The sequence below is a fragment of the Camarhynchus parvulus genome, chromosome 7 (genome assembly GCF_901933205.1).
Source record: "Camarhynchus parvulus chromosome 7, STF_HiC, whole genome shotgun sequence".
NCBI lineage: Eukaryota > Metazoa > Chordata > Aves > Passeriformes > Thraupidae > Camarhynchus > Camarhynchus parvulus.
Window position 1 is genome coordinate 19,406,505 of NC_044577.1, and position 23,713 is coordinate 19,430,217.

General features: G+C 34.4%; 1 protein-coding gene across 1 annotated transcript in view; it reads left to right on the forward strand.

Moving 5' to 3' along the window:
* The window catches only part of LOC115905605 (sodium channel protein type 2 subunit alpha-like), a 61,492-nt gene that overhangs the window by 22,349 nt on the left and 15,430 nt on the right, over positions 1 to 23,713 (forward strand). The window contains 15 exon segments of the mRNA XM_030952017.1: positions 43 to 171; positions 802 to 893; positions 1,757 to 1,993; positions 3,546 to 3,609; positions 4,746 to 4,887; positions 5,645 to 5,851; positions 6,634 to 6,927; positions 7,576 to 7,791; positions 7,794 to 7,955; positions 9,444 to 9,576; positions 10,403 to 10,641; positions 12,453 to 12,626; positions 13,429 to 13,785; positions 15,602 to 16,051; positions 22,445 to 22,562. Of these exon segments, the coding sequence (XP_030807877.1) occupies positions 43 to 171; positions 802 to 893; positions 1,757 to 1,993; positions 3,546 to 3,609; positions 4,746 to 4,887; positions 5,645 to 5,851; positions 6,634 to 6,927; positions 7,576 to 7,791; positions 7,794 to 7,955; positions 9,444 to 9,576; positions 10,403 to 10,641; positions 12,453 to 12,626; positions 13,429 to 13,785; positions 15,602 to 16,051; positions 22,445 to 22,562 (3,014 nt within the window).

A 23,713-nucleotide genomic window follows, 5' to 3' on the forward strand; every position in this document is an offset into this window, starting at 1 on the left:
AACACAACAATCTTTAATTTTTGCTTGAATGTTTTCTCATAGGTACACTTTCACTGGAATTTATACTTTTGAATTTCTAGTCAAAGTCTTTGCAAGAGGCTTCTGTATAAATGATTTTACGTGCCTTCGTGACCCCTGGAACTGGCTTGATTTTGTTGTCATTTCCTTTGCGTAAGTATATAATATTTTTTTAAGTAAAATAACCAAGCTTTTTAAACCTGTAATAGTTTGGTTGGCTTGCATTAGTTCATATTAAATTAATTGTAGCTGGATTGTGCTTCAAGTTTTTCCACTAGAATATTTTACACTAATGTAGCTCACAGCAGAATTAGTGGACTATTCCACAGTACAGAGGATACCACTAACAATCAATTTAAAATAGGATTTTAAAACCAAAAGCAAGTCTATAGGTTTCATTTTAAATTTGCTGTTAATTGTAAATCTTAAGGGTGAATTTCTTAGGGAAAACTTAATTGAAACAGGAAAATATAAATGCAAGTCTTTAACTTATTACTTAAAAAAAAAAAGCACCAGGATTTCTGGATTTCAGGTCCAGGTAAGTAGTATAAGCTCTGCCTCAATTCTGAATAACTGTGATTTAATCCTACAGGTATATAACAGAGTTTGTAAACCTAGGCAATCTTTCAGCTCTTCGAACTTTCAGAGTATTGAGAGCTTTGAAAACTATTTCTGTAATTCCAGGTAAGAAGTAACTGTGTAAAATAGTAGACACTCTACATCACGTCTGTTTAATTTTGTGTGTGCTGTCATTGTGTTTGTGTGTGGAATCCCTCACTACAGATATGTGACAGAGTTTGTGGACCTGGGCAATGTCTCAGCGTTGAGAACATTCAGAGTTCTCCGAGTTTTGAAAACAATATCAGTCATTCCAGGTGAGAGCGAGGTTAAACACTGAGGCTGACTGAAACTGCACAGAAGCTGAACTCATGCTTTTAACAGAAACATCCAGGATTTTGTCTTAATTTCAATTTCATTTCCTTTTCTAATTCTGTAAAACAGTCAGCCTCAGAGTTTAATAGTCAATTGCATGAAGAACTCATTTGCATAGCCTGTATATTCCTCCATTTAATAATGTCAAATTTTCTCTCCCACCTTAAGGATCAAAATTAAGTCTTTTTAATGTGAATGTTACATATACATATTTATGAAAGACATTTGGGATTGAAAATTTTCGAGTTTTGTAAAAGCTGAATTTCTGACAGAGGAATAAGATAATAATGAGTAGCATGGGGATTGCATGATGTAGTTATTAGCTTATGATGCCTATCTTCACCAAACCCCTCCTTCAACAGAAGATGATGCATTAGAAAGCAGACATTAAAATTACTACGGAAATAAAATTGTGGTCTCTTTTTGTTTGCTGTTATAGAACCAAATGTTGTGTATTGTAATAGAATACTGGCAAAGGTTTGGAGCAAGAGGCATCAAAAAGAAAATAAAATAAACTATTTTCTTTAGATGTAGTGTACATGTATAGAGAGCATGAATTCAAAGCTCTTGATTTGAAGAGCAGGTGCTTTGGAATATATGCCATTCATTCCCACTCATATTTTTAAATTATTTTTCAGGAATGATGAAACTTATTGGTAGCTTTTTCCTTTGGAAAATGTTTTAAGACCATTTTATTTAAGCTGTGCATGGTATTTAGTAGAGTCTTGGAGACTAGATTGATTAGATTGCATTTTAGCTTAGTTAAATTTTTAATATTATAATAAAAATCTGCCTTTGTTTGCAGGCCTGAAGACTATTGTTGGAGCCTTAATTCAGTCTGTGAAGAAGCTCTCAGATGTGATGATCCTGACTGTGTTTTGCCTGAGTGTATTTGCACTGATAGGGCTGCAGCTGTTCATGGGCAACTTGAAGAATAAATGCCTATTCTGGCCATCAAAAAATTCAACAGCCTTTGAAATGCATGTAGTTCCCTTCTTTAATGATACAGAATTGAACTGGGATGCATACATTAATGACGAAAGTAAGAAATACTGTTGTAATTTGCTAAAATTCATATGTAAACCTGTTGTAGTGTGTTTTTATTTTGCAGGTTATTGTTTGATTTGTTGTTTGGTAGTTATTTGGGCTTTCCCCCCCCTGCTTTTGGAGTGACACAGATTTGTCTTTGTTATTCAATTGAGCCAGGTGTCGGTTTATCTCTTTGCTGCTTAGCTACTTTTCTGCCAAGTTTCAAACCCTTTCCTCCCACATCCAGTTGTTAACCCCTCCTGTCCCAAGCAGTTTTCTTCCCTTGTATCCCTTGCCCTTGTGTTCCACCCCCGGTTCTCCTGATTAGTTGAACATTGTATCCTCCCTTGAGACCTGCCCCTTTGTAACCTGTTGTTTGCCCCCAGCTCATTGCCTGGGACCCCGAGCCTCGGGGAGTGTAACATCAAATAAAGTAACCCAGTGCCACCCCAGGCCCGTGCTGCTGCTGTGGCCTTTTTGTCCTGTGTTGCGCCTCGCTGGTAGCTGGGATTCTGCGGAGCCCCGAAAGGGGGACTGTCGCCCCCCCACTGTCACCATCTAGCTGGGACGTGTGACATAAACCAACACACAATCACAAGATAATATGTTCTCTTTAGCCTGTTTTATTCTGGCTAAAGATGAAAAAACCCCAATGAAATTGGATGGCAAAGAATAGGAATTTGTGTATATTGCATCCCAAACTCATGCTGACATGATTGCTCTTTCCTTTAACTGCACTTAGAGATGTATGTCGTGGCTTAGGTTAGTTTTAGGGTCATGGAATCATGTGGGTTGGACAGGATCTCCACAGTCCAGACCAACTGCTGCTCGGCTGCAGGTCCAGTTAGAGCAGATTGCTCAATCCCTTGTTCCAGTCAAGTTTTTAGCATCTCTAAGGATTGAGATGCCACAGCTTCTTCTGGGCAGTGTGTGCCAGCATTCGACCAGTCTTACAGAAACTTTCTTGAAAATCATTTCAGAATTTCCCATACTCAAAGTTTGATTAGTGGCCTCTTATCTTTCAGGAGTATACTCCTGAGATGAGTCAGGCTTCATCCTCATTACAGCTTTCATGTTATACTTGCAGGTAGAGTGAAGATCTTTGCACATCCCTCCCTCCCCACCTGCTCTCTCCCTGGTCTTCTCAAGGCCTCACAAAGCAATTCTTTTAAGCTCTTTTTGTATCTTTAGGGTATAAAAAAGACATTGTTCTCGGACTTTATTTTTGCAATGTATTTTTATTTTGTTGCCCAGAGAAGCTGTGGATGCCCCATCCCTGGAAGTGTTCAAGGCCAGGTTGCATGGGGCCCCGATCTATTAAGTGGCATTCCTGCCCATGGCAGGTGTTTTGGAAACAAATCTTTGAGGTCACTTCCAACCCAAGCAGTTATATGATTCTGCCAGTGTTTAAACCCACTGTTGGGAAAACATTAATGGGAGATTATGAACATTCAAAACCTGATGACTTGAACATAGATTCATACTCACAAAAAAAAAAACCAAAAAAACAACAACAACAAAACCTCCTTTCATTTGTAAACATGTTATTTCTTTTTTTTCTTTAGGTCATTTCTATCGCCCAGAAGGAGCAAAGGATTTTCTGCTTTGTGGCAATAGCTCAGATGCAGGGTAAGGTACACTGAAAATTACATACTATCTGTCTAAACATGTAAAAAAATATCAATCTAAACTTCAAAAAGATAATTTAATTACCTAATGTCGAAGTCAATGATAATATGGTCATGGTTCCTAGCAGCTAGACACTTGAATGAATAAAAATGTTAGATGACAAAATACTTTGCTGGAAATTTGTTTTAAAAGCTCATATGTAACTGGAAAATTCCACATAGCTGGTAGACCTTGTGTTATCAAGGACTTAAGAGCATTGTTTGCCATGGGTTTCCTGCCATTTCTCAACCCTAAAATAGCAATCATATAATAACCAAATCATATTATTCTATATGCTTATGAATTATCAGTCCATCCCTTGGTTTTGGTTGGTAATAGCTTTAAAACATTCAAACTATTTTTGTAAACATTTAACTTATGTATGTAACTATGAGATAATTTTGTGTACGTGTATAAATGCACATCAAACAGGCACACATACATGAAAAGAAATCTTCACAGTGTTTTTCTATAGAGATTTTGGGGACAAGAGCCTTTTCTGTCCTAATTGACACTGTGCTTACATTTGATATCAACATTGTATCACCTACTCTCAAAACCAATATGAAAAATTTATTGAGATAAAAGTGTCCCTGTGCTGGTTATTTGCTCCTGACAAATTGGTAGAATTTGTTAATTAGGCTCATGTGAAGAAGGCAAGAAATCTGGTATGCCAACCTCACTGACAGACAAAGTTCAGCATAAAATATGTGTGCTGGCTTTTTCCTGCATGGAAGTATCCACCTATTGAAATATCTATGTTAAGTACATTTATTATTTTCATTGAAGAGATATTTTCAGAGGTAATATCAAACTGTTGATAAAAAACTTTATTTTGTTTAAAATTGTGAAAGACGATAGAAGGAAATATTGTCATCACTTGTTTGCTCTCTCTGGATTATTTTTTAAAGAACAGACTTTTAATTTCCTCACTAATCTTTGAATTGTTTTAAGCCATAAATAACAGCACCATCCACAGATGAAGCCTCATAAGAAGCTCAAGAAACAATATTTTTTTAAAAATAGTGTTATATGAAATTTGTGTATGGATTGTTTTGCCTCTTTTGTTTTGTTTTGGTTTTTTTCCCCTCTTCTAGTAAATGCCCAGAAGAATTTATCTGTGTGAAAGCTGGTAAAAACCCCAACTATGGATATACTAGCTTTGACACATTCAGTTGGGCTTTCTTGTCACTGTTTCGACTGATGACACAGGACTATTGGGAAAATCTTTATCAGTTGGTGAGTATATTTTTAAAATTGTGATCAATGTATTACTGGCCCCAAATCAATCATTCTTATTTGTATTACATACCATTGCTATTGTTAGCCATTAACATTTATCAAAGGAAGCAAATTCAGTTGCAAAACTAAGCAGAGGTTGACACTTGATACAGAATCTCACATGATTTCTGAAGAGGTGCATGAAGGGTTTTTTGGTCCTTAATTTAATTTTTGCAGTGTATATTTCATTTTGTGCCTTATGATATTTTCAAAATAGTCAATATTGAGTTTAAAAAGACTTCATGACAGCAAAACCTGAACTTTAATTTCAGTACCCTTAGTCCTGTTTTTATAACTTGGATACAAATTAACTTTCTTACAGTAGCTTTTCATTATATGGTGTGTGCAAATGTGTTAATTATAATAAATACTATCTTCTCATTATCTAGTCAATTGTGCCATTTTTAGATCATTTGGTTGTTTCAAAGGGAAAGCATGCTAATACATGGTAATCATTCTCTGATCCCACATTCTTCCCAAGATGACTGGGCATTGAAAGAGGTTTGTCACAAAGCAGCATGATCCTTACGCATGGTTTTCACCTACAAGAATGCTCCCTTTATATTGATTACTTTGTAATTCAGAAAATGTGTATGATTTTACTACAGAAGGAAAACCAACTAAGTTTTGCACTTTTCAAAGTCATTAATGCTTAGGAACTGCAGAAGTGATGCATTTCTTCACTGGCTGGTTGATTTCTCTTTTCCTCCTATAGACACTACGAGCTGTTGGCAAATCATACATGATATTTTTTGTTGTGGTGATTTTTCTGGGTTCCTTCTATTTGATTAACTTGATTTTGGCTGTGGTTGCCATGGCCTATGAAGAACAAAATCAAGCAACTATTGTTGAAGCAGAGCAGAGGGAAGCAGACTTTAAACTGAAGCTTGAACAACTGCGGAAGCAGCAAGAAGAAGCTCAGGTATTTTCTATCAAGAAAATAGGCCTTAGTGTGTTCCTTTGCATGCTATTTGTTAAAACAAAACAAATAATTAAATTTACATATTAAAAAAATCCATTCTTTAAGATAACTTGCAAATACTGTAGACTGCTTTTTCTATGCCTCTTTATTGTTTTTAAAATATATAATATCTAAAGTGTTAATGAATTTCTGAACTGAGAACAAAGAGTAGCATCCAAATCAGAATAATAGTTTTAAATGAATCTCTATTATCTTGGGATAGTAGCTAGTAAACTGTCATGATGATTTTCCAAATTCTCATCTTAGAAATAATTTCAATACTTTTCAACCCTTGATTAGACTGTAAAATATTTTCATCTATAAATTTCTGATTAATTTTTGCTACTTGTGCTGCTACTAGCGAATCAAAGACTGGAAGCAGCTTAAGGAAGCCACTTACAATAAAAGTTAGGATTAGTTTACTAAATTAATACAGACTGAAGTATGACTCTGTTTAGCTCTTTTTTTTTCTGTGGCATTCACTCTAATTAATAAATTTAATAATTTTCAAATATTTTCTAATGAACTTTGTGGCTGTAGACAGTGTGGGCTGACTCCATGACACGGATGCTAAGTAGAACTCCATTCGAATTCCATTCATACTACAGAATTTCATTTGTAGCTTTGCACAAATCCAACTACGCTGTTTACTAGAAGTAATTTGATACAAATCTTAGGAACAAGATTATCTTTCTTTAAAAATGGTGTGATTTATAAAGCATCTTGTTAAATAACTGCTGTAGCAGGCAATTGCAGCAGCTGCAGCAGAGATGACTGAGTACAGCTGTGAAAGTGGGAATGCTGCACCCTCAGATAGTTCTTCAGATGCATCCAAGCTTAGTTCAAAAAGTGCCAAAGAAAGGAGAAATAGAAGGAAGAAAAGAAGGCAGAGGGAGCTCTCTGGAGAAGAGGATGTTGTGAAGGATGAAAAGCTTCCAAAATCTGAATCAGATGGCAGTATCAAAAGGAAAGGTTTCCGTTCTTCTTTTGATGGGAACAGACTAACTTATGGGAAGCCATTTACATCACCCCTCCAGGTACTGTGAGTAATGTAATTGTAATTTTTGGAATTTGTGAGATTATTGTCATATACAACAAACTTCACTGCAACTTTGCAATGTAAGGCAACAAAGGAAAAATAATGTAGCATTCTCTTAAATACCAACTGTAAGTTGGTATTATTTTCTCGAGTGTACCTTCAAAAAGTGTTTTGTTCCCTCTCATTTTATTATTTAGGACCTTAACGTGCCCAGCAGCATTGCATTTTCCTAGTTAATCTGAGATAGAAATGCCTTCTTAATTCATAAAAGGAAAATTTAAGTATAATGTATGAATTTAGAAGACTAAAGGTATTGGTATCTTTTAACATAATGCATGATCTCTGTGGATCATTGAGAGTTTATGTAAATATTGGCTTTTCTCTTTAAAGCAGAGCATGAAACAACTATGGCCTTATATAGGTTATTGTTTTTCTCTGAAGTCATTGTTCTAGGTACACTGTAAATTTACCCATTCAGTTGACTTTCATCTGTAATGCATCTTTGAGATCAGCCTGAGGCAGTGTATTAAAGATAACACTGACAAATTCCAGGGGAATATAAATTATTATTGTTTTTCTTGTACATAGACATGAATTTTGTATGCTTATAATCTTCAGACGATTGTTTTTTATGTTTCCTTTGCAGTCTTTGCTGAGTGTTCATGGCTCCCTGTTTTCTCCCAGGCCTAGTAGCAGAACAAGTCTGTTCATTTTTAGAGACAACGGAAGAGAGAGAGACTCAGAAAATGACTTTGCTGACGATGAGCACAGCACGTTTGAGAATAACTCGAGCAGAAGAGGTTCTCTGTTTCTGCCGCGCAGGCACGCGGAACGGCGCAGCAGTAACATCAGCCAGGCCAGTTGGTCATCCAGAAGGCTGACAGTCTTCCCCTGAATGGGAAGATGCACAGCACTGTGGATTGCAATGGAGTGGTTTCCTTGGTGGATGGACCACCAGGTCTGTTGTCTCCTACTGGAGAACTTCTGCCAGAGGTGATAATAGATAAACCATCGACTGATGGCAATGTAAGAAAGTTTAAAATTACTCCAGGTTTCATGGCCATTCTTTATTGCATGGAAAATGTTTCAAAAATTATTGCTTTGAAAATGGATGGAAAGTTGTGAATGCTTTTGGAATCCTACTCTAATGAAATGGATTTGAAGTGATTCAGTCAAAAGTGAGAGGCTAAAGCATAAAAGAGAGCAAAGCAGTAAGTCGTACATACCTGCGAAGAAAAGATATACATAAATCTGCTTAATGAATCAGATTAGTAATGTTCCATTGCTAAATCTGTTTTAGAGTGCAAAATAGGATGTCCGACTCTAAGCTTCCTGTACATTGTTAGATTATTTCAATTCTTTTTTTCTTTATGGTTTTAGTCTCCTTTTAAGTGTATTTTCTTAGTAAGAAAAGTCAATAATGTGCATTATTCTGCAGTAAATATGCAGTCAGTAATATGCATTTGTTCATATATTTGGTATTGTGCAAATATAGCATAGTCTTAAAGATTATGTTGACACCTTAAAAGTCCTGAAAGCATTTTTTTCTCCTGGGTTTCAAAGACTATCTGAGTTACTCAGTGCCTAGGATCAGGGTATAATTAAAAAAAACCCCAAAAACCCCAAACCAACAAAACATTTTAATTCTGCTTTTTCCTTTTCCCTCGGTCTGCTTTGGGAATGGAGCAGAGACATCTGCATGGTTTTTCCTAAAAATATTATTTTACTAAAATTTCTTTGGTCAATTTCTATGGGTCATAGCACCTGAAAGTACATGAGCCAGCTTCCTTGCAGTTATCAGCCAGATGCCTTGCAGTTATAATTTTCTTGCAGTTTATTATACATTTATTTTCATGCATTTATTTAATGGACTGAAAAAAAGTCTACCCATCCTTATGCATTCAAAAATTCTTCATAACTGAGATGTGCTCAATACTATAGTTATAACACAGCTTTCATTTTTTAAAATTAAATCATGAAAAACAAGTATTTATTTTTGCAATCAATGAAGTCAGACCTATGCTGTTACTTCAGTTGAAATTCATAAAATAAATCAGAGTTGATAATGATTGAATTTAGAAAATATAATTTAAATAAGTTTTGAATGGGTATAGAGATCAAAACTCATCTTTAAAACTTTATTTTATGGAATAGTTGCTGCAGAATCTTCCTAGCATTAATCCCTTGTTAGAAGGGTCTTGTGAATGAACTAGTTTAGAATGGAAATATTGGTAGAATAAGTATGGAACTGGGAATTGTTTTTACATAAGTTCTGCGAGTCTTTCTTTGTTTTCTTGGCTGTAGCCCCCTCCAAAATTTGTTGGTGTCTAAAGTGGAGTAATGTTATTTGAGTATAATGCAGTGGAAGTATGGGAACTAAGTATCCAAATGTTTTTATTAACATTTTACAAGTATTAATTGTATTAGGATGTATATAATGAAAATAGTAATTTTAAAAAACCCCACAGTATTTCTAAAGTTGAATTTAATTTACACACTTTTTTTTTTTTATAGAGCACTACCACAGAAATAGGAATAAAAACCAGACGTACAAGTTCGTATCAAATACCAATGGAGTTGCTGGAGGATCCCGATTTAAGGGAAAGGGCCATGAGTCTAGCTGATGTTATCACAAATAGAATGGAAGGTGTGTTATAACTGTAGACACTTGAACTTTCTTGACCTAGTCTTAGATTGCTTGAAGGTATTATACCACAATACAAATAGAGGAGAGAAAAAATATGTAGTCATTGCAAATATGTAAACTGAATAACAGGAAAAAATTGCATGCACATAGTGAAAAAAGGAAGGAAGCAGGTAAGCAGGCTGATGTAGAAAGCTCATTGTAACTAAAATGGGTACTATGTATGTGTTTTATGTTTGTTATTCATGCTTAGCAATGCAGTTATTGGAAGAAATCCCTTGTGATACATTTGCCACTAACCATACCGTAAAGATATTAGAGAAAATTCAAGGCCTGGCTTTAGTTAATAAGGAGAAGAAAATTTGTACAAGGATTGCTTTGAACAGTGGAATGACTACTAGTGAAAATAATGAAAAAAGCTTGAATAATTTTCAAAACCCTTTTAAGGCTAAAATTAATGTTATTTTTTCCTAAAAATAAGTCCTTAGACATTTAAAAGGACTTTGAAGTTGAAAGTTTTATTGAAAAAAAGATCCCTAATCTTAAGCATAGTTCTTATGGCTTTTTGTGGTTTTTTTTAACAAGATCATATGTTATTAAAAATAGACACGTTTTGAAATTATTTGCTCAGAACACTTGAGGTTTTTCTTTAAGTCTTCTAAAACTTTTTGTGTCAGAAACAATAAATTAAGTTCCTGGAAATCTGAGGATGTTCCTCCAAGTGTCCTTAGTGGTTCTATGTATGAAGTTTAAAACCTGAAAAACCAGATAAAAAATTACCTTCACATTCTCCAAAACTTGTTCATTATAAATTTCTCTTTTTCTCCAGAACTTGAAGGATCCAGACAAAAATGTCCACCTTGCTGGGATAAGTTTGCCCACACTTTCTTGATTTGGGAGTGTTGTGAGCCCTGGTTAAAAGTGAAGAGTGTAGTTGAATTTATTGTAATGGATCCATTTGTTGATCTGGCTGTCACTGTTTGCATAGTTTTAAACACACTATTCATGGCCATGGAACATTATCCAATGACCAACCAGTTTGAGACTGTACTTACAATAGGAAATCTGGTAAGTCCTTCAATCTATAAAATTTTATACAGGTGGAACCTGATTTCTTTTTGGAATACAGTTGCTTTTATAGTTTTTGTCATCCCATAAAATAAATATTAAAGGTTTAATTGTACTGAAAATAGTCTAAAAATACCATTTGGAATATGTTGTATGTAAGAGTATTTCAGAGATGTTGCATCTTAAATTTTGTCTTCTGTATTACACCTTCTTCAATAGAGTTTCCAAAAGCCAGAGTTTGAATTACATGAAACTGAAAGAAATCTGACATGTTTTTGTTTAGTATTACAAAAATAAGTAGGAGTCAAATTAGATCCTTTTTAGTGTAAGTACCATTGACAACACAAAAAGAGCTGAATGCTAATTTGGATTACTATTTTCCACTGCTATTACTATGGGTTGATTTTCTTGAAGACCATTTATTTGATTGGACCATAACAATTTGGAAGGCAAAGAATGTGTGACTTATTCTAAGAGTATCTGTTGGTACAGCTGAGTTTTGTTCCTTAGTGGACACAGTGTGTGGGTTGGGTTTGGTGAGGTAGCTTTATTTTGGTTTATAAAAGCAATAACACAAGTATGTTATACTTCTTAACCTATGCTTATTCTAAGTGGTTATTCTGGTGATTATGGTCTAGAAAAATAATAAAACAATTTGGTTATTGGAATATGTGAAATTCTAATACATGTTGGTAACATACTCAGACTTAAAGAGTTACAGTATCAGCATTTAAATTATATGCTGATTTTTTTATCCAATACGGATATATTTCATTTTTTTCACCTTAACCTGGAATTAGAGATCATTATCTGTACAAGATAAATATCCCATGTTGCTGTTTAAAATACATGCAGGATGCCTTTGAGGAAAAGATAGAGGAGACAAATAGATGAGGATTAGTAACTGTTTCAGAGAGCTGTCTTGTGATTGTGTTTGTATGTTCTACCCAGAAAACTCCCATTCCTACCTCTCCTATGTAATGGATTAATTTAGTACGTGTGAGTGTCAGTGTTCCTTCATGCCAGGAATTTGTGTGTGTTCCCAGTCAGCCAGTATGCCACTATGACACTGGTATGGTTTCAGCAGTTGCTTTCTTCCTTTTTGGACACTGTAGCTCTACATTTTAGAGACTGTAAAATGCTCCTGAATTTTTGAACTTTTTTTCGTCTTTCTCATGAAAGATAGTAATTTATGCAGTTTTGTAGATAATGGTGATTGTACATACACAGTAAATACAGTGACTTTATTTCAGAGGTGTTGTTTGCCTGCTGCTTCAGAAGATGTCAGAGGCATTCAGAGTCAGAAAGGAGTTTTAGTTACGGAAGCCTTGGCACAATTGACCTTTTTTTTGACTGTTAGAGAAGATAAGCTTACTTGTGAGTTCTTCTATAGACTTCATTAATGGTACATCACTCCAATTTGTGACCAGTTCATGTTTTCCCACACACCTTTGTTAAAGCAGCTTCCATTCTGACAAGAGCGAGTGTATTATTTTGCTGGGGAAAGTTCCCTTAATTAGATTTAATTAGGTGGATGGCAGATAAAAGGAGCAAACTGGAGCCTGTTAGGAGTAGCTTATTCTTCAGTAGACACTAAATGTACCTTAGCTTTAACTGCTGTTACATATTTATGCTGCAGTTCATTTTGATGTTGCTACTTACCTTCTCTTTGGGGTTCAACTTGTGATAATTTTACTTAGTGACATACTGCTGTAAGAGGGATGTTACTTTCTTACTTCAGTTGTTCCTTATCAGTGGGTTCAACTTCTTCATATTCATCCATAAAGTAACAGTAATGTTTTTTTCTTCAGGTTTTTACTGGAATTTTTGCAGCAGAAATGGTTCTCAAGATAATTGCCATGCATCCTTTTAATTATTTCCAAGTTGGCTGGAATATTTTTGATAGTTTTATAGTTACTCTTAGTTTGGTGGAGCTTTTTTTGTCAAATGTGGATGGATTATCCGTTCTCCGGTCATTCCGATTGGTAAATAATACATCTGCATTAATTATGAATTATGTTTGTATTTCAACTCTGTTCATATAAATAAGACACCTTTTAGTATACTTTTTAGTAATTGACAGAGGGTATATCTGCAGGCTGTTTTAAAAATTATTTATCATTGAATACTGTGTGCCGTTTGACTGTTGAGAAGCAATTATTCTTTAAGGGGAAAGAGCTGTAATTTTATTGTAATTGTTTAAACATGAATGAGTAAAGTTCAGTGAAATGTACAATTTTTTTAGAGTATATTGAGAAGTAGAAAACTTTGTAGTCTTGTTGGCTTTCATGTCTGGAAATAGCAAGAAGGCTAGAGGTGTTCTTTTAAAATTTAGTAATTAAAAAATTCATGGGTTTAATAAATTTTAAGAAGATTGATTTTTCTTTTCCCCTTAGAAAAAAAAAATCTTTTTTATTAGAAAAATATTTTTATTTTAAATTGTTTCTACATGTAATGTCCAAGGTGTATGTATTCAGAATTCACTGTCTGAACAAATACAACTAGTGTGCTAGTGTTTATTTCATGTGGAAAAGAATAAATATGCTAAAACAAACAAATAAACAAAACACTACAAAAAAAAACACAGGGGAAAAAAAAGCAAAGTCTAAAATTTATTACATTTTAAAAGTGTGGGTTTCATGAAATGCTATGGAAGTTATGGTTGTTGGAAAAAAAGTTGAAATTTCTTCTTTTTGCTCTTGCTGAGAGTCACTAGTTTGTAACACACTGCTACCTCTATAGCATTTTTGTAACTACTGCAAATAATGCCTGTATTTTTTTTTCCAGTTGCGAGTTTTCAAATTGGCAAAATCTTGGCCAACTCTAAATATGCTGATTAAGATTATTGGCAACTCCGTGGGAGCTCTGGGGAATCTGACCCTGGTGCTGGCCATCATTGTGTTCATTTTCGCTGTGGTTGGGATGCAGCTCTTTGGGAAAAACTACAAGGAATGTGTCTGCAAGATCTCCAGTGACTGTGAACTTCCTCGCTGGCACATGCACGACTTTTTCCACTCTTTCCTGATTGTATTCCGAGTGCTGTGTGGAGAATGGATAGAAACCATGTGGGACTGCATGGAGGTTTCTGGCCAAGCCATGTGCCTTATTGTTTTCATGATGGTCATGGTGATTGGAAACCTAGTGGTATGTAGTCAAAATAATTTTACAATTCATTTAGAATATGAAAGGTAAGAGAACCAGTAATTAATTATAAAAGTATTATTAAATGTGATTTTTAAATATGATTTTATTGTCTGGATTTGTTATGAGTATGGGTTTTGAAATGGAGTTTTCTGCTTCTTAGATTTCTGATCCTATCTAGAGTCCTCGGCTTGGAGGATGACCCCCCCCCGGGTCCAGAGTGTAGTTCAGAGGATGTGGATGAGAGTGTGCAGCTCCAGGTGCTCAGGGTGTTGTGGGCCACTCCTGCTTACCTAGAGAGGGAGAGAAGAGCAAGGGCACCCTCAATGTTGGACATCCAGAGTGGAAGTTTCCTATTTGCAGAAGAGGATATAGCAGGGCCTTTTCTCCCTAACCCATTTAGTCCTTGCTTCCAATCACACTTAGGCAGGTTATTAGGCCTTTTTGTAAATCTTTTTCTGATCTCTCCTGTCTAAATGGCTGCTATTGCATTCTTACGACTCTGAAGTATATGGCATTTTGAGACCTGCTTGCTGCACCAACCAGCATTTTACACAAATGGAGTAACGAAACTTGAATTAGAAGGAAAGTTGTTATGCAGGAAAAATCCCAGCTTCAATTACTTCAGGTTTTCTTTTGCTTCTTCACTTTTTTCCTTGCTATTTCATAAGTGCTTTCTACAGATATTTTTAACATGGCCTGTATTATATCTGTATTTTTCTTTTTCAGAGGAAAGCATCAGATTGGCACTAGTTTACATAAATTTCTCTTTTTAAATGTTTTATTTTATTTTTTAGCTCACCAGTATTTAAGACATTATTTGCTCTGCCTATTGCTCCACTTTTCTCATTCCCTCTGTTATTAAACATCTCTGCTTTAAATTATTTTCTGTAGCAGAAGAGATTTTAAATTAGCCATCCTATGTGTATTCTTTAAGAATAAAATTTCTGAGGAGTCAGGTAAGTATCTTTAAGCCAGCCCTGCTTCTAGTTGCACAGCCACTTGCTTCAGGATTTTCTATAAATCTATTGTCTTATAATGAAGAGAACCGTGAAGTTGTTTGATTAAACTCCATAAGTAGTTTTCTATACCAGAAAATGGAATTTTGTGAAATGAAGTATCCGCCTATGTGAATATTTCCACAGTGTTTACTATATTGATTTTATTCCATAGCTCTGGGAAAACTTCTTACCTGAGCACACATCCCTGCTGTATGTTCATGGCTGTTTTATCCATTTGTCTTTATGTATTCCTAAAATATTCTTTTATGTTGCATTCCAAGCTGATGGGAGAGCTGATTTGAAGATTTTAAGAACTGGTACTCTGCTGCTTTGGCATTTGAGTTCCTGGTAACCTCTGGGCTTTTGTAACTGATGTGTGTTCTATGTTTTCTCTTGCTGTGGGAAAAGGATGACTTGGGGATTAAAAGACAGGGTACATTCCTCATTTTTTAAGTCGCATACAAAAAAAATTATTTGTGTGAGTTTGGACCAGCACATAGAAGATGTGTTTTCTGCACAGATCAGAGTGCTGTGATTTGCCAGAAAGGTAAACACGTTCAGACAGTACCAAAGAATCATTAATTTCTGACCTTCTACAAACATAAGCAATGTAAAGCCACAAAATCCCCTCTGTTGTGGTATACAGAAGATATTGTACTTAAATTGCATTTGCATTTTATTTACTGTGTGTTTTCAGAATCGTTACTGTAGATGAAAACACAAAGCCTGTGTTCATAATGTGTTCATAACAAGCATGTGGATGAAAATTGGGAAAAATCAGCTCTGTTGTCTTTGCTTTTTTTTTAAATTTTAATTAGGTATTGAATCTTTTTCTGGCCTTGCTGCTGAGTTCATTTAGTTCAGACAACCTCGCTGCTACAGACGATGATAATGAAATGAACAACTTGCAGATTGCTGTTGCAAGGATTCAGAAGGGAATAGATTATGTGAAGAAAAAAGCAGGTGAATGTATCCGAAGGTCTTGTTTGGGAAAACAAGCTGCTGTAAATCAAAGAACAGCAACAGATCAGTTGAATGATGAGAGAAACCCTTGCATTTCCAACTGTACTGCCGCTGAACTAAGGAAAGATACAAATTATGGCAAAACTGAAAATGGAATGGCCACTGTTATAGGTGACAATGATTATACATTCATAAACAACCCAAGCCTTACTGTTACGGTACCAATAGCTGTTGGAGAGTCTGACTTCGAACGTCTGAATACAGAAGAGTTTAGCAGTGACTCAGATTTGGATGAAAGCAAGGAGGTAAAGTTTAAAAATTTTATGTTTTAGACGAATGAATTATACTAACTGTATTGTTTCATAGTGCAATTCTTCTTGCTTAGAAATGCAAAGCAATTGTAACTCAAGATTCTTGGACTGTACAGAGTGAGTAATCTGAAGTGGGAAAGTGCAGTCCGAGAGAGTAGGAAATCCTGATAGAACTGTATAAATTTATGTGAACCCATTTATAAAGATGTTTGAAAAGCCAACTACCAAACTGTTAGTTGAATAGAGAAATTAGTATTTATGTACAGAATAGACAGTGTCAAAAGACTGGGGTTTTTTATAATTGAAATGTTTCTGTGAGCTAAATGTAAGTAAACTGCTATTTAAAAATATTAGGGAAGATAATAATAAAGAATATTAATACTCTTGAAGGAAAATCAGCTTAACAGGATAAACTTAACAGAGGTACTGACTCAGGCTGATGAGAGCAGTAGCAACAGTTTTCATGTTCTGAAATCAAAATAATGGGGGAAAGCCAAGGGAGCAATGTTTGTATTATAATGTGAATGTATCAACTAAAAACTCAAGAAAAAAACCAGAATTACTGAATGAAAAAATATTATTTTCTTTTTTTTGGGGGGAGTTTTAAACCATTTCTAAGACAACTTCCTGATTTTAAACTGGGTCATCTCTAGGACCGTAGTCGTTTGTTAGCAGCTTCAGTCTGAGGGGAAAAGCAAAATCATGGGTTTCGGCAGGATTTTGAAAGACACTAAAAATTCAGATTGCAATCTGTGGCTCGAGCAGACTGTGTCTGGTATCACCATCTCTGGCACCTGAAGACACGTGGACATCAATAGAATATCATCGCTTGTGCAGACAGCTGTACTCCAGTCTGGATTGCTTTGTCTGCATTGTGTTGGCTTTTGGGATTGGTTTGTTTTGTTTTGTTTTGTTTTGGGGTTTTTTTTTTTTTTTTTTTTTTTTTTTTTTTTGTGTGTGGTTGGTTTTTGGGCATTCATTTGATGAGTCTGAGAGATTTTTGATTGGTTGTGGGCTTTTTAGGTTTTCAGGTGTTTTGTTTTGAACGGGCAGTTAATTTGGCTGTATTACTTCCAATGTTTAGAAAATAATTTCATTCCTGGGAAATGTAGTGAAATTAAATTTAGAAAGTTGTAACAAAGTATTCTTTAGGTGTTTCTTTTATTGAAGAGTACAGTGTTCAGTAGTATTACACTTATTTTTGCTGTTTCAGTAGCTTGTTTCCTGATCCCTGATTTGTTCCATCTACTTTTTCGAGATTGTGTTACTGCAGATGTTACATTGACCACTCAGTTGAGAAGACTGTAGATTAGTAAGAGGCTTCTTTATAGCAAAGCATGAGTATTATTACCCATTTAAAACAGAAATTACTCTATGTAATGAAGCTATAATATTTGCTGAATCACTATTGCAACTTTTACATATTATTATCTGACTGAAGGATATTGGATTTCTTAGTGTTTTAATAAAACTTGGGTTTTGTGGAAGGAATATTTAATAAATCTGGGTAATTTAACTTTAAATCTACCACTTGCCTGGAAATTAGCCTTCAGTTGAAGACACCTATTTCTTCAGTATTTTATATTTTAGAATTGAGTAACAAATTCTGTGCCTTCTTACCTCTGATATTCAAAATGATACAAGCACTAGCCGTTTATAGCATACTGTATCCAGTATCAGTTTTCACTTCCTCAGATTTGGAAAACTGGCTGAGAATTGGCAACCACAGGAGATAGATAAACTAAAAAAACACCCCTTATTTGTGTACATTTGTTCATAGTCAGTAGGGAAATGGTCTTTCATCTTGTAGATTAGTTCAGCTTTTTCTTTCAGACTTCCCCTTTAAATGGAGCAGTTTGTGTTGGAGTTGTTACATAGCTACATTCTCGGATGAATCCTTGAGAAGCCATTGGTAAGAAGTGAGATCAGATTTATACCAGAAGACAAATTGAGGAACTTACAGGTTGATTGCTCAGCATGAGGTTTTGTTTTTCATTGCTATGTCTGCTACAGTCCATAATGCACCTTGAACTGTTTGAAATTTTTTTAAAAATCATTCAGTTAAATATTTAAAGATGCTGGGGAAATTATCTTATGCAGAAGTTTCCATTTTTAACATGGTATGATTTACTTTTTGTTTTGCCTGCAGCTCTTTTCTGAAAGAGAGGACCTAGATGTATCCTAATTAGCATCTAGTGAAGACCAGGAATAACCTTGAAAATGAAATGCAAGGAGAAATATGTTTCTGTTGTTTTAAATGTCTAGTTACTACCACTTAAAGGATACCTAAAGCTGAAATAGTGTGGGTGCATCTGTATTTCTTTTTTGTTTGGGCCTTTATTTTTTTTCCTGGAGGAGGAAGATTTGAGGGTGAAAGGATTTTTGGTGGTGGTTTGGCTTGTTGTTTGTTGGGTGTTATTTATGTTCAGGCCCAAGTCCAGTTTCCATCTATGAGCTTCGGATGTTCTGCTAATCTTACCTCTTCCATTATATATTTGGATATGCCTAAAGCTCTAATCCACACCTAAAAATATTATGTTTGCAAATGTGTGACATATTTTAAGTAAGTAGGAATCCACAATTCTGTTTCCAGTACTCAAACAACCTCAAGGGTACCATATTTTAATTTCATTGCGTGCCATTCTCTCACAGGAGTAAAATCAAGCTGGATCAGTCAAGACTGGTGCTTTTAAACCAGGCAGAGCAGCGTGTCAGCATGTTTTCACAGGTTACCTAAACAAATCATACATATTTGATCACTTCTGAGATTGATTGGCCTGCATGCTACTCAGCTCCAGTATCTTTTTCCCCATATGTTGCAATGTAGTGGGAACATGTGCAGCACTCTGTAAGCTGAGTCCCGTGACTCACATCACAGCATGACCGAGGGCAACACCCACACCTTCTTCTCTCCTTGTTACATCTTTGGTATTTTCTGTACTATATCCGTGGCATAACATGCATGCTTTGTAAGTTTTATTCTTGTTAACTGAATGATTAAGCATCAGCACTTTTCAAGATCAAAAGAGGTTAACAACCTATGATTTTATGACAATGGGAAGGTTGTCCTCACTTGATGTTTTCTGTTCATCTGTTGTACTATGTTTTTAGCTGTCATGTAATTATGAACATTTTCTGATCACATTCATTTGACCAATGCCTCTGTAATATTACATATATACAGTTACTTGTATGCTAGAATGTTAATATCTTTTATATAAATTGCTTTGTGTTTGTTCACAATGTTTTTGTAATTCACATTTCAGTTTTCTCATGTACGAGAAGCTAAAATATAAGATGAAAGATACACTCCTAGGAACAATCAAATGTATTTTTTTATACATATGCATACTTCCCTTGAATATGGGTGTAATGTTGTAGTTATATTCTAGTCATGAAGTTGATATATGTCTGCAAGGTTGGAATGTAGGGAATCATTTATTTAAGTTTTATTCTTCAGCATAAATGATTTTTTCTTTGTGAACATAATCCAGTTGCTTTATTTTTATCAAGACAATCATAAAAAATTAATCAAAATTTCTATGCAGGTGTCTAAATAAATCTGGATGGTTTAAAACTATATTTATAAGGATGTTCAAACGAGAAAGAAATATAAAATAGGAAAACTCAGGATGAGGATCAAATTAAGACAATTTTTAGAAAGACAAAATAGGAATTACTACACTCCCAAACCTCTAAATTCAGAAACTCTAGAACCATAAAACTTACAAAGTTTTTTATTCCGCTTAATCGTACCAAGCTATCCATTTCTTATTCCTGATGATTTCTTCTCTGTAGTTTGACAGTTCTGCTCTTTACCATTGAGATAATCCATTTGAAAATACAGCTTCTAGTTGTGTGGAAATGTTGTGGAATCATTATATTCCATCTATTCTTTTGCACTGTATTACATATTGGAAGTATTTAGGTCTCTCTTCTGTGTACAAGGGGGCACTAAACTGTTCAGATGGAATGGAAAAATATCTTTCTAGGGATTTTTTGAAGCTATTTTCAAAAATGCACTTCAGTAGGGAAGAGTGGAATCATAATATCCCATCCTACTGGTCCCAGGTATTAGGGGATGAGTCTTATTTGATGGATGTTGATTATGTGACACTGCTCCTAACTCAAGCTTCTGCTTACATGAGTCTGGACCAGTGTAGAGCAGCATGGAAACCAGTAAACTGGGAGCTTCCAGTCATTTGACTGAAAAATACACAAATCTTTTTCATTTAGATATCACTTTGTCTTACTTACCCTTCCCTGCATAATAAGGCAATGCTTTTTTCTTATAGATAAGTGTGGCAGTTTTTTCTAAGTTAATCCATTCAATCCAGTGTTTAGTGTACATCTAATGTGGCCTTCTTACCTCTGTTTAGTAAACTGAACAGCAGCTAAGGGCCTTGGAAGTTGAAGGAGGAACATTTCTGTCTTTGCTAAAAGTTCTCTTCCTGGAGTTATTCCCCAGATCAGTTAGACTTCTACAAAGACTTCTGTTGTAAATAGCAAATAAACTAGACTTCTAATTTTTAATTAGAGGGAGAAACTCTTCTATGCACATTGATTTTTATGATCACTTTTTGGTGTTGTTGTTGCTGTTGTTGTTTAATACCTGCATCTTAGTGAAAAGTATGAGCCCCTCACATAAAAAAGAGAACTAATGTTTAATTAAATCTGTAACTCTTCAACCAGTAGGATTATACTTTACACCATCTGTAGAAGAGGAGACCAGACTACCTGGTTTATATCAAAATAGTTCACAGAATCTCTAGTTTTATTTCTAGAGTAAAGAAAATTGCCTTTTGTAATTAAAAATAAATTTTTAAAAGCTCTAACCTCTGATTCCTCTACCATGAGTTATATGAAATACATAACTTCATGTTCTAAACATATTGATTCTTTTCAGTTACTTTTTTGTTTGTGGTTGTTCATCTTTTATATTTTCATTTGAATTAATGTCATCTGCTAACCTTACAGTTCAAATTACTTCACATTGCTTTCATTTTTTATTAATAATGTGACAAAAAAGTTCTTTATTCTTAAAAAGTATATATTTTAAAAGTAATAATCTGACTTAATTGTTTTAGTTTACTTGCCACCACTGCAACATTTTGCATTATATATTCTATGTCATGGAATGATGAAAGCAGCATAATATTAGAATTGTGGAGGGCATATTGTGCTATCCCTGGGTTCAGTAGAGGCAATGTTTGGTGTGAATATTGCTGGTTTGAAATTATGTTGCTGAAAAAGAAAATACATTTTTACAGTAAACATAAGTAATATGGGGATTCTATTCCAGGTAATCAGTTTGTAAAGTAATAGGAAAGTAGGCAATACAAAAAAAAATTTTTAATTTAAGTTAATGAAGAATAGTGTGTTACTTATTGTTATCATATTGTCTGTATTCTTTCACAAACATAAAAAATTATTTATTGCCAAAAATAATCATGTCCTTTCACATTTAACAATTGAGATGTAAATACAACTTGATTAGATAGTAACTTGTCTGCATTTATCTCTTGGATATCTCTTAATCATAAAAATATAGCTAAATTAGTGAAAGTGGTGTTGATTTAGCAAAACTGAGGTTGTTTTATAAAGTGTGCTTACATCATTCCCTACAGACATTTACTTGTGTGACTTCATTACAGATGTTTTATACTTCTTGATGGTAACATTGTAAAATGTCAGAGAATGCTGTGACTAAAACTACTCTGATTTAGTTTGGTACTCATACTTAAGTGTACAGGACACCACATATTCCCTTAAAATCTCCACATCTGCAGTACACAGGCAGATTACAAAATAATATATTAAGGCTTATTCTCGTCTTGGAATGGGGCTGGGGTTTTGTGTGTGTATGTTTGTTTTTATGTTTGGGGATCATTTTAATAATATGACTTACTGAATTATAATATTAATTATTAAAAAAACCCAGAAAAAAGCCAAACTTATTTCTGGGTGTTGACTGTACAGGTATGTGTACCAGAGTAATGGGTAGTTTCAGAATGCACAATGTACTACATATGTGCATTGGCAAAAAAGAATGCAAATTAATGCCAGTTGAAATGTATAAGAAAGTAATAGTAGAAAGCAAAAGAAATAGAATATGTATCAGCAAATCAACTTGGTAACCGTTAATGTTCTAGAAATTCTGAAATTCCATGAAGGATTCCATGATATGCTGTACAATCTCTAGATAGAAAGTGGCAATTTATGCACATTTCAACAGCATTGACTGCTACGTGTGGATGTTTTTTTGTATTTCTGGTGAAAAACATTGTTCTTCTTATTATCGGCACATGGTGTTGCATGCTTGGTTAATTACACTTCTAAAAATATCAATATTAATAAAGTAAACATATAACTTAATTTTATTTTCAGAAGCTAGATTTTTCCAGCTCATCAGAAGGAAGTACAGTTAATTTAACTGTCTTTGGAGAAGAAAAAAGTGAAACTGAACCAGAAAAAGCATCAGAACTACAAGCATGCTTTACAGAAGGTATGGAAATAAAATTTGGGCCTAGCAATTACATTTTGCTTGTTTGCAACAAACATTGGCTGTTCAAGGAAGCTATTTGCTACAGCAGTCCTGGGATCCTAATTCATCAAGTCTGATTAGTTTTGCCTGTTGTAGATAGCAATACTGACATCTACGAAGTACTGTTTGTTAAAGCAAAGTTCAATATGTAGTCATTTCTAATATTTTAAAATAATCGCTAGGCACAATTCTACAAACTTATTCTCAGCAGACAGTAATTCTGTTGATTTAAATTACTTTGTCAGTAGTGAAATCTGCAAGATCAAACCCTACACTAGGCTCAATTTACTAAGAAATTTAAAATGAAATCAAGTGATTGATCACTTCCTAATGCACCATCATTCAATGGAGAGTTTGACTCAAACAATAAACTTATTTTGTTGAGATGGCACCATTAATGGGGAGAGAGGATGTATAAATATACTGTGGGTTAAAACAGGTGGATGAGATCCTGTGTATCTATTTAAGTAAAAAAGTCAGAACAGCATACTTGCAGGTCCTTAAATATTTTGATTTATTTTAGTTCTGAATAGCTGCATCTTGTAGGGGACTACTGAAATTTACTATGTAGGAAAGAATTTCTGGGGTTTTTTTTGATATTATGGATCTTAATTTCCTTTTAAATCATGAGTAAAATAATTCAGAACAAAATATGGTCCAGGATTAACTCCCCTATCCTGTTCATGCTTTTTGGTTTACTGTTTTGCAGACATCTTTGATATTAGGCTAGGACTTTTGTCCTTTGAAGTATTATTTTACTCGTCTTTATATACCGGAATTGTTAGTCAGTGTGGGGATGAATTGACTATATGAAGTTCTTAATTAAAAAAAAATCCAACCAAAAAATGTACCTTTCTCAAATAATTTGACAATATATTAAAATTCTTCCTTATCCTTGTTTTATGTGATACCGACTCATTCTTGGACATAAGATTTATTTTTTTATAATATAAGCGTGTTGAGTGGTTGAAGGTAAAGTAGTTCATGTTCTTCTCAGTGATAGCCGTTTTAGCTGAGATGATGAAATACAGTGTAACTTATTTGTAACATATGAACTTAATGACAGTTAACAGGAAAACCAGAATGCCTTTCAGATCTGTTAAAGTCATGTC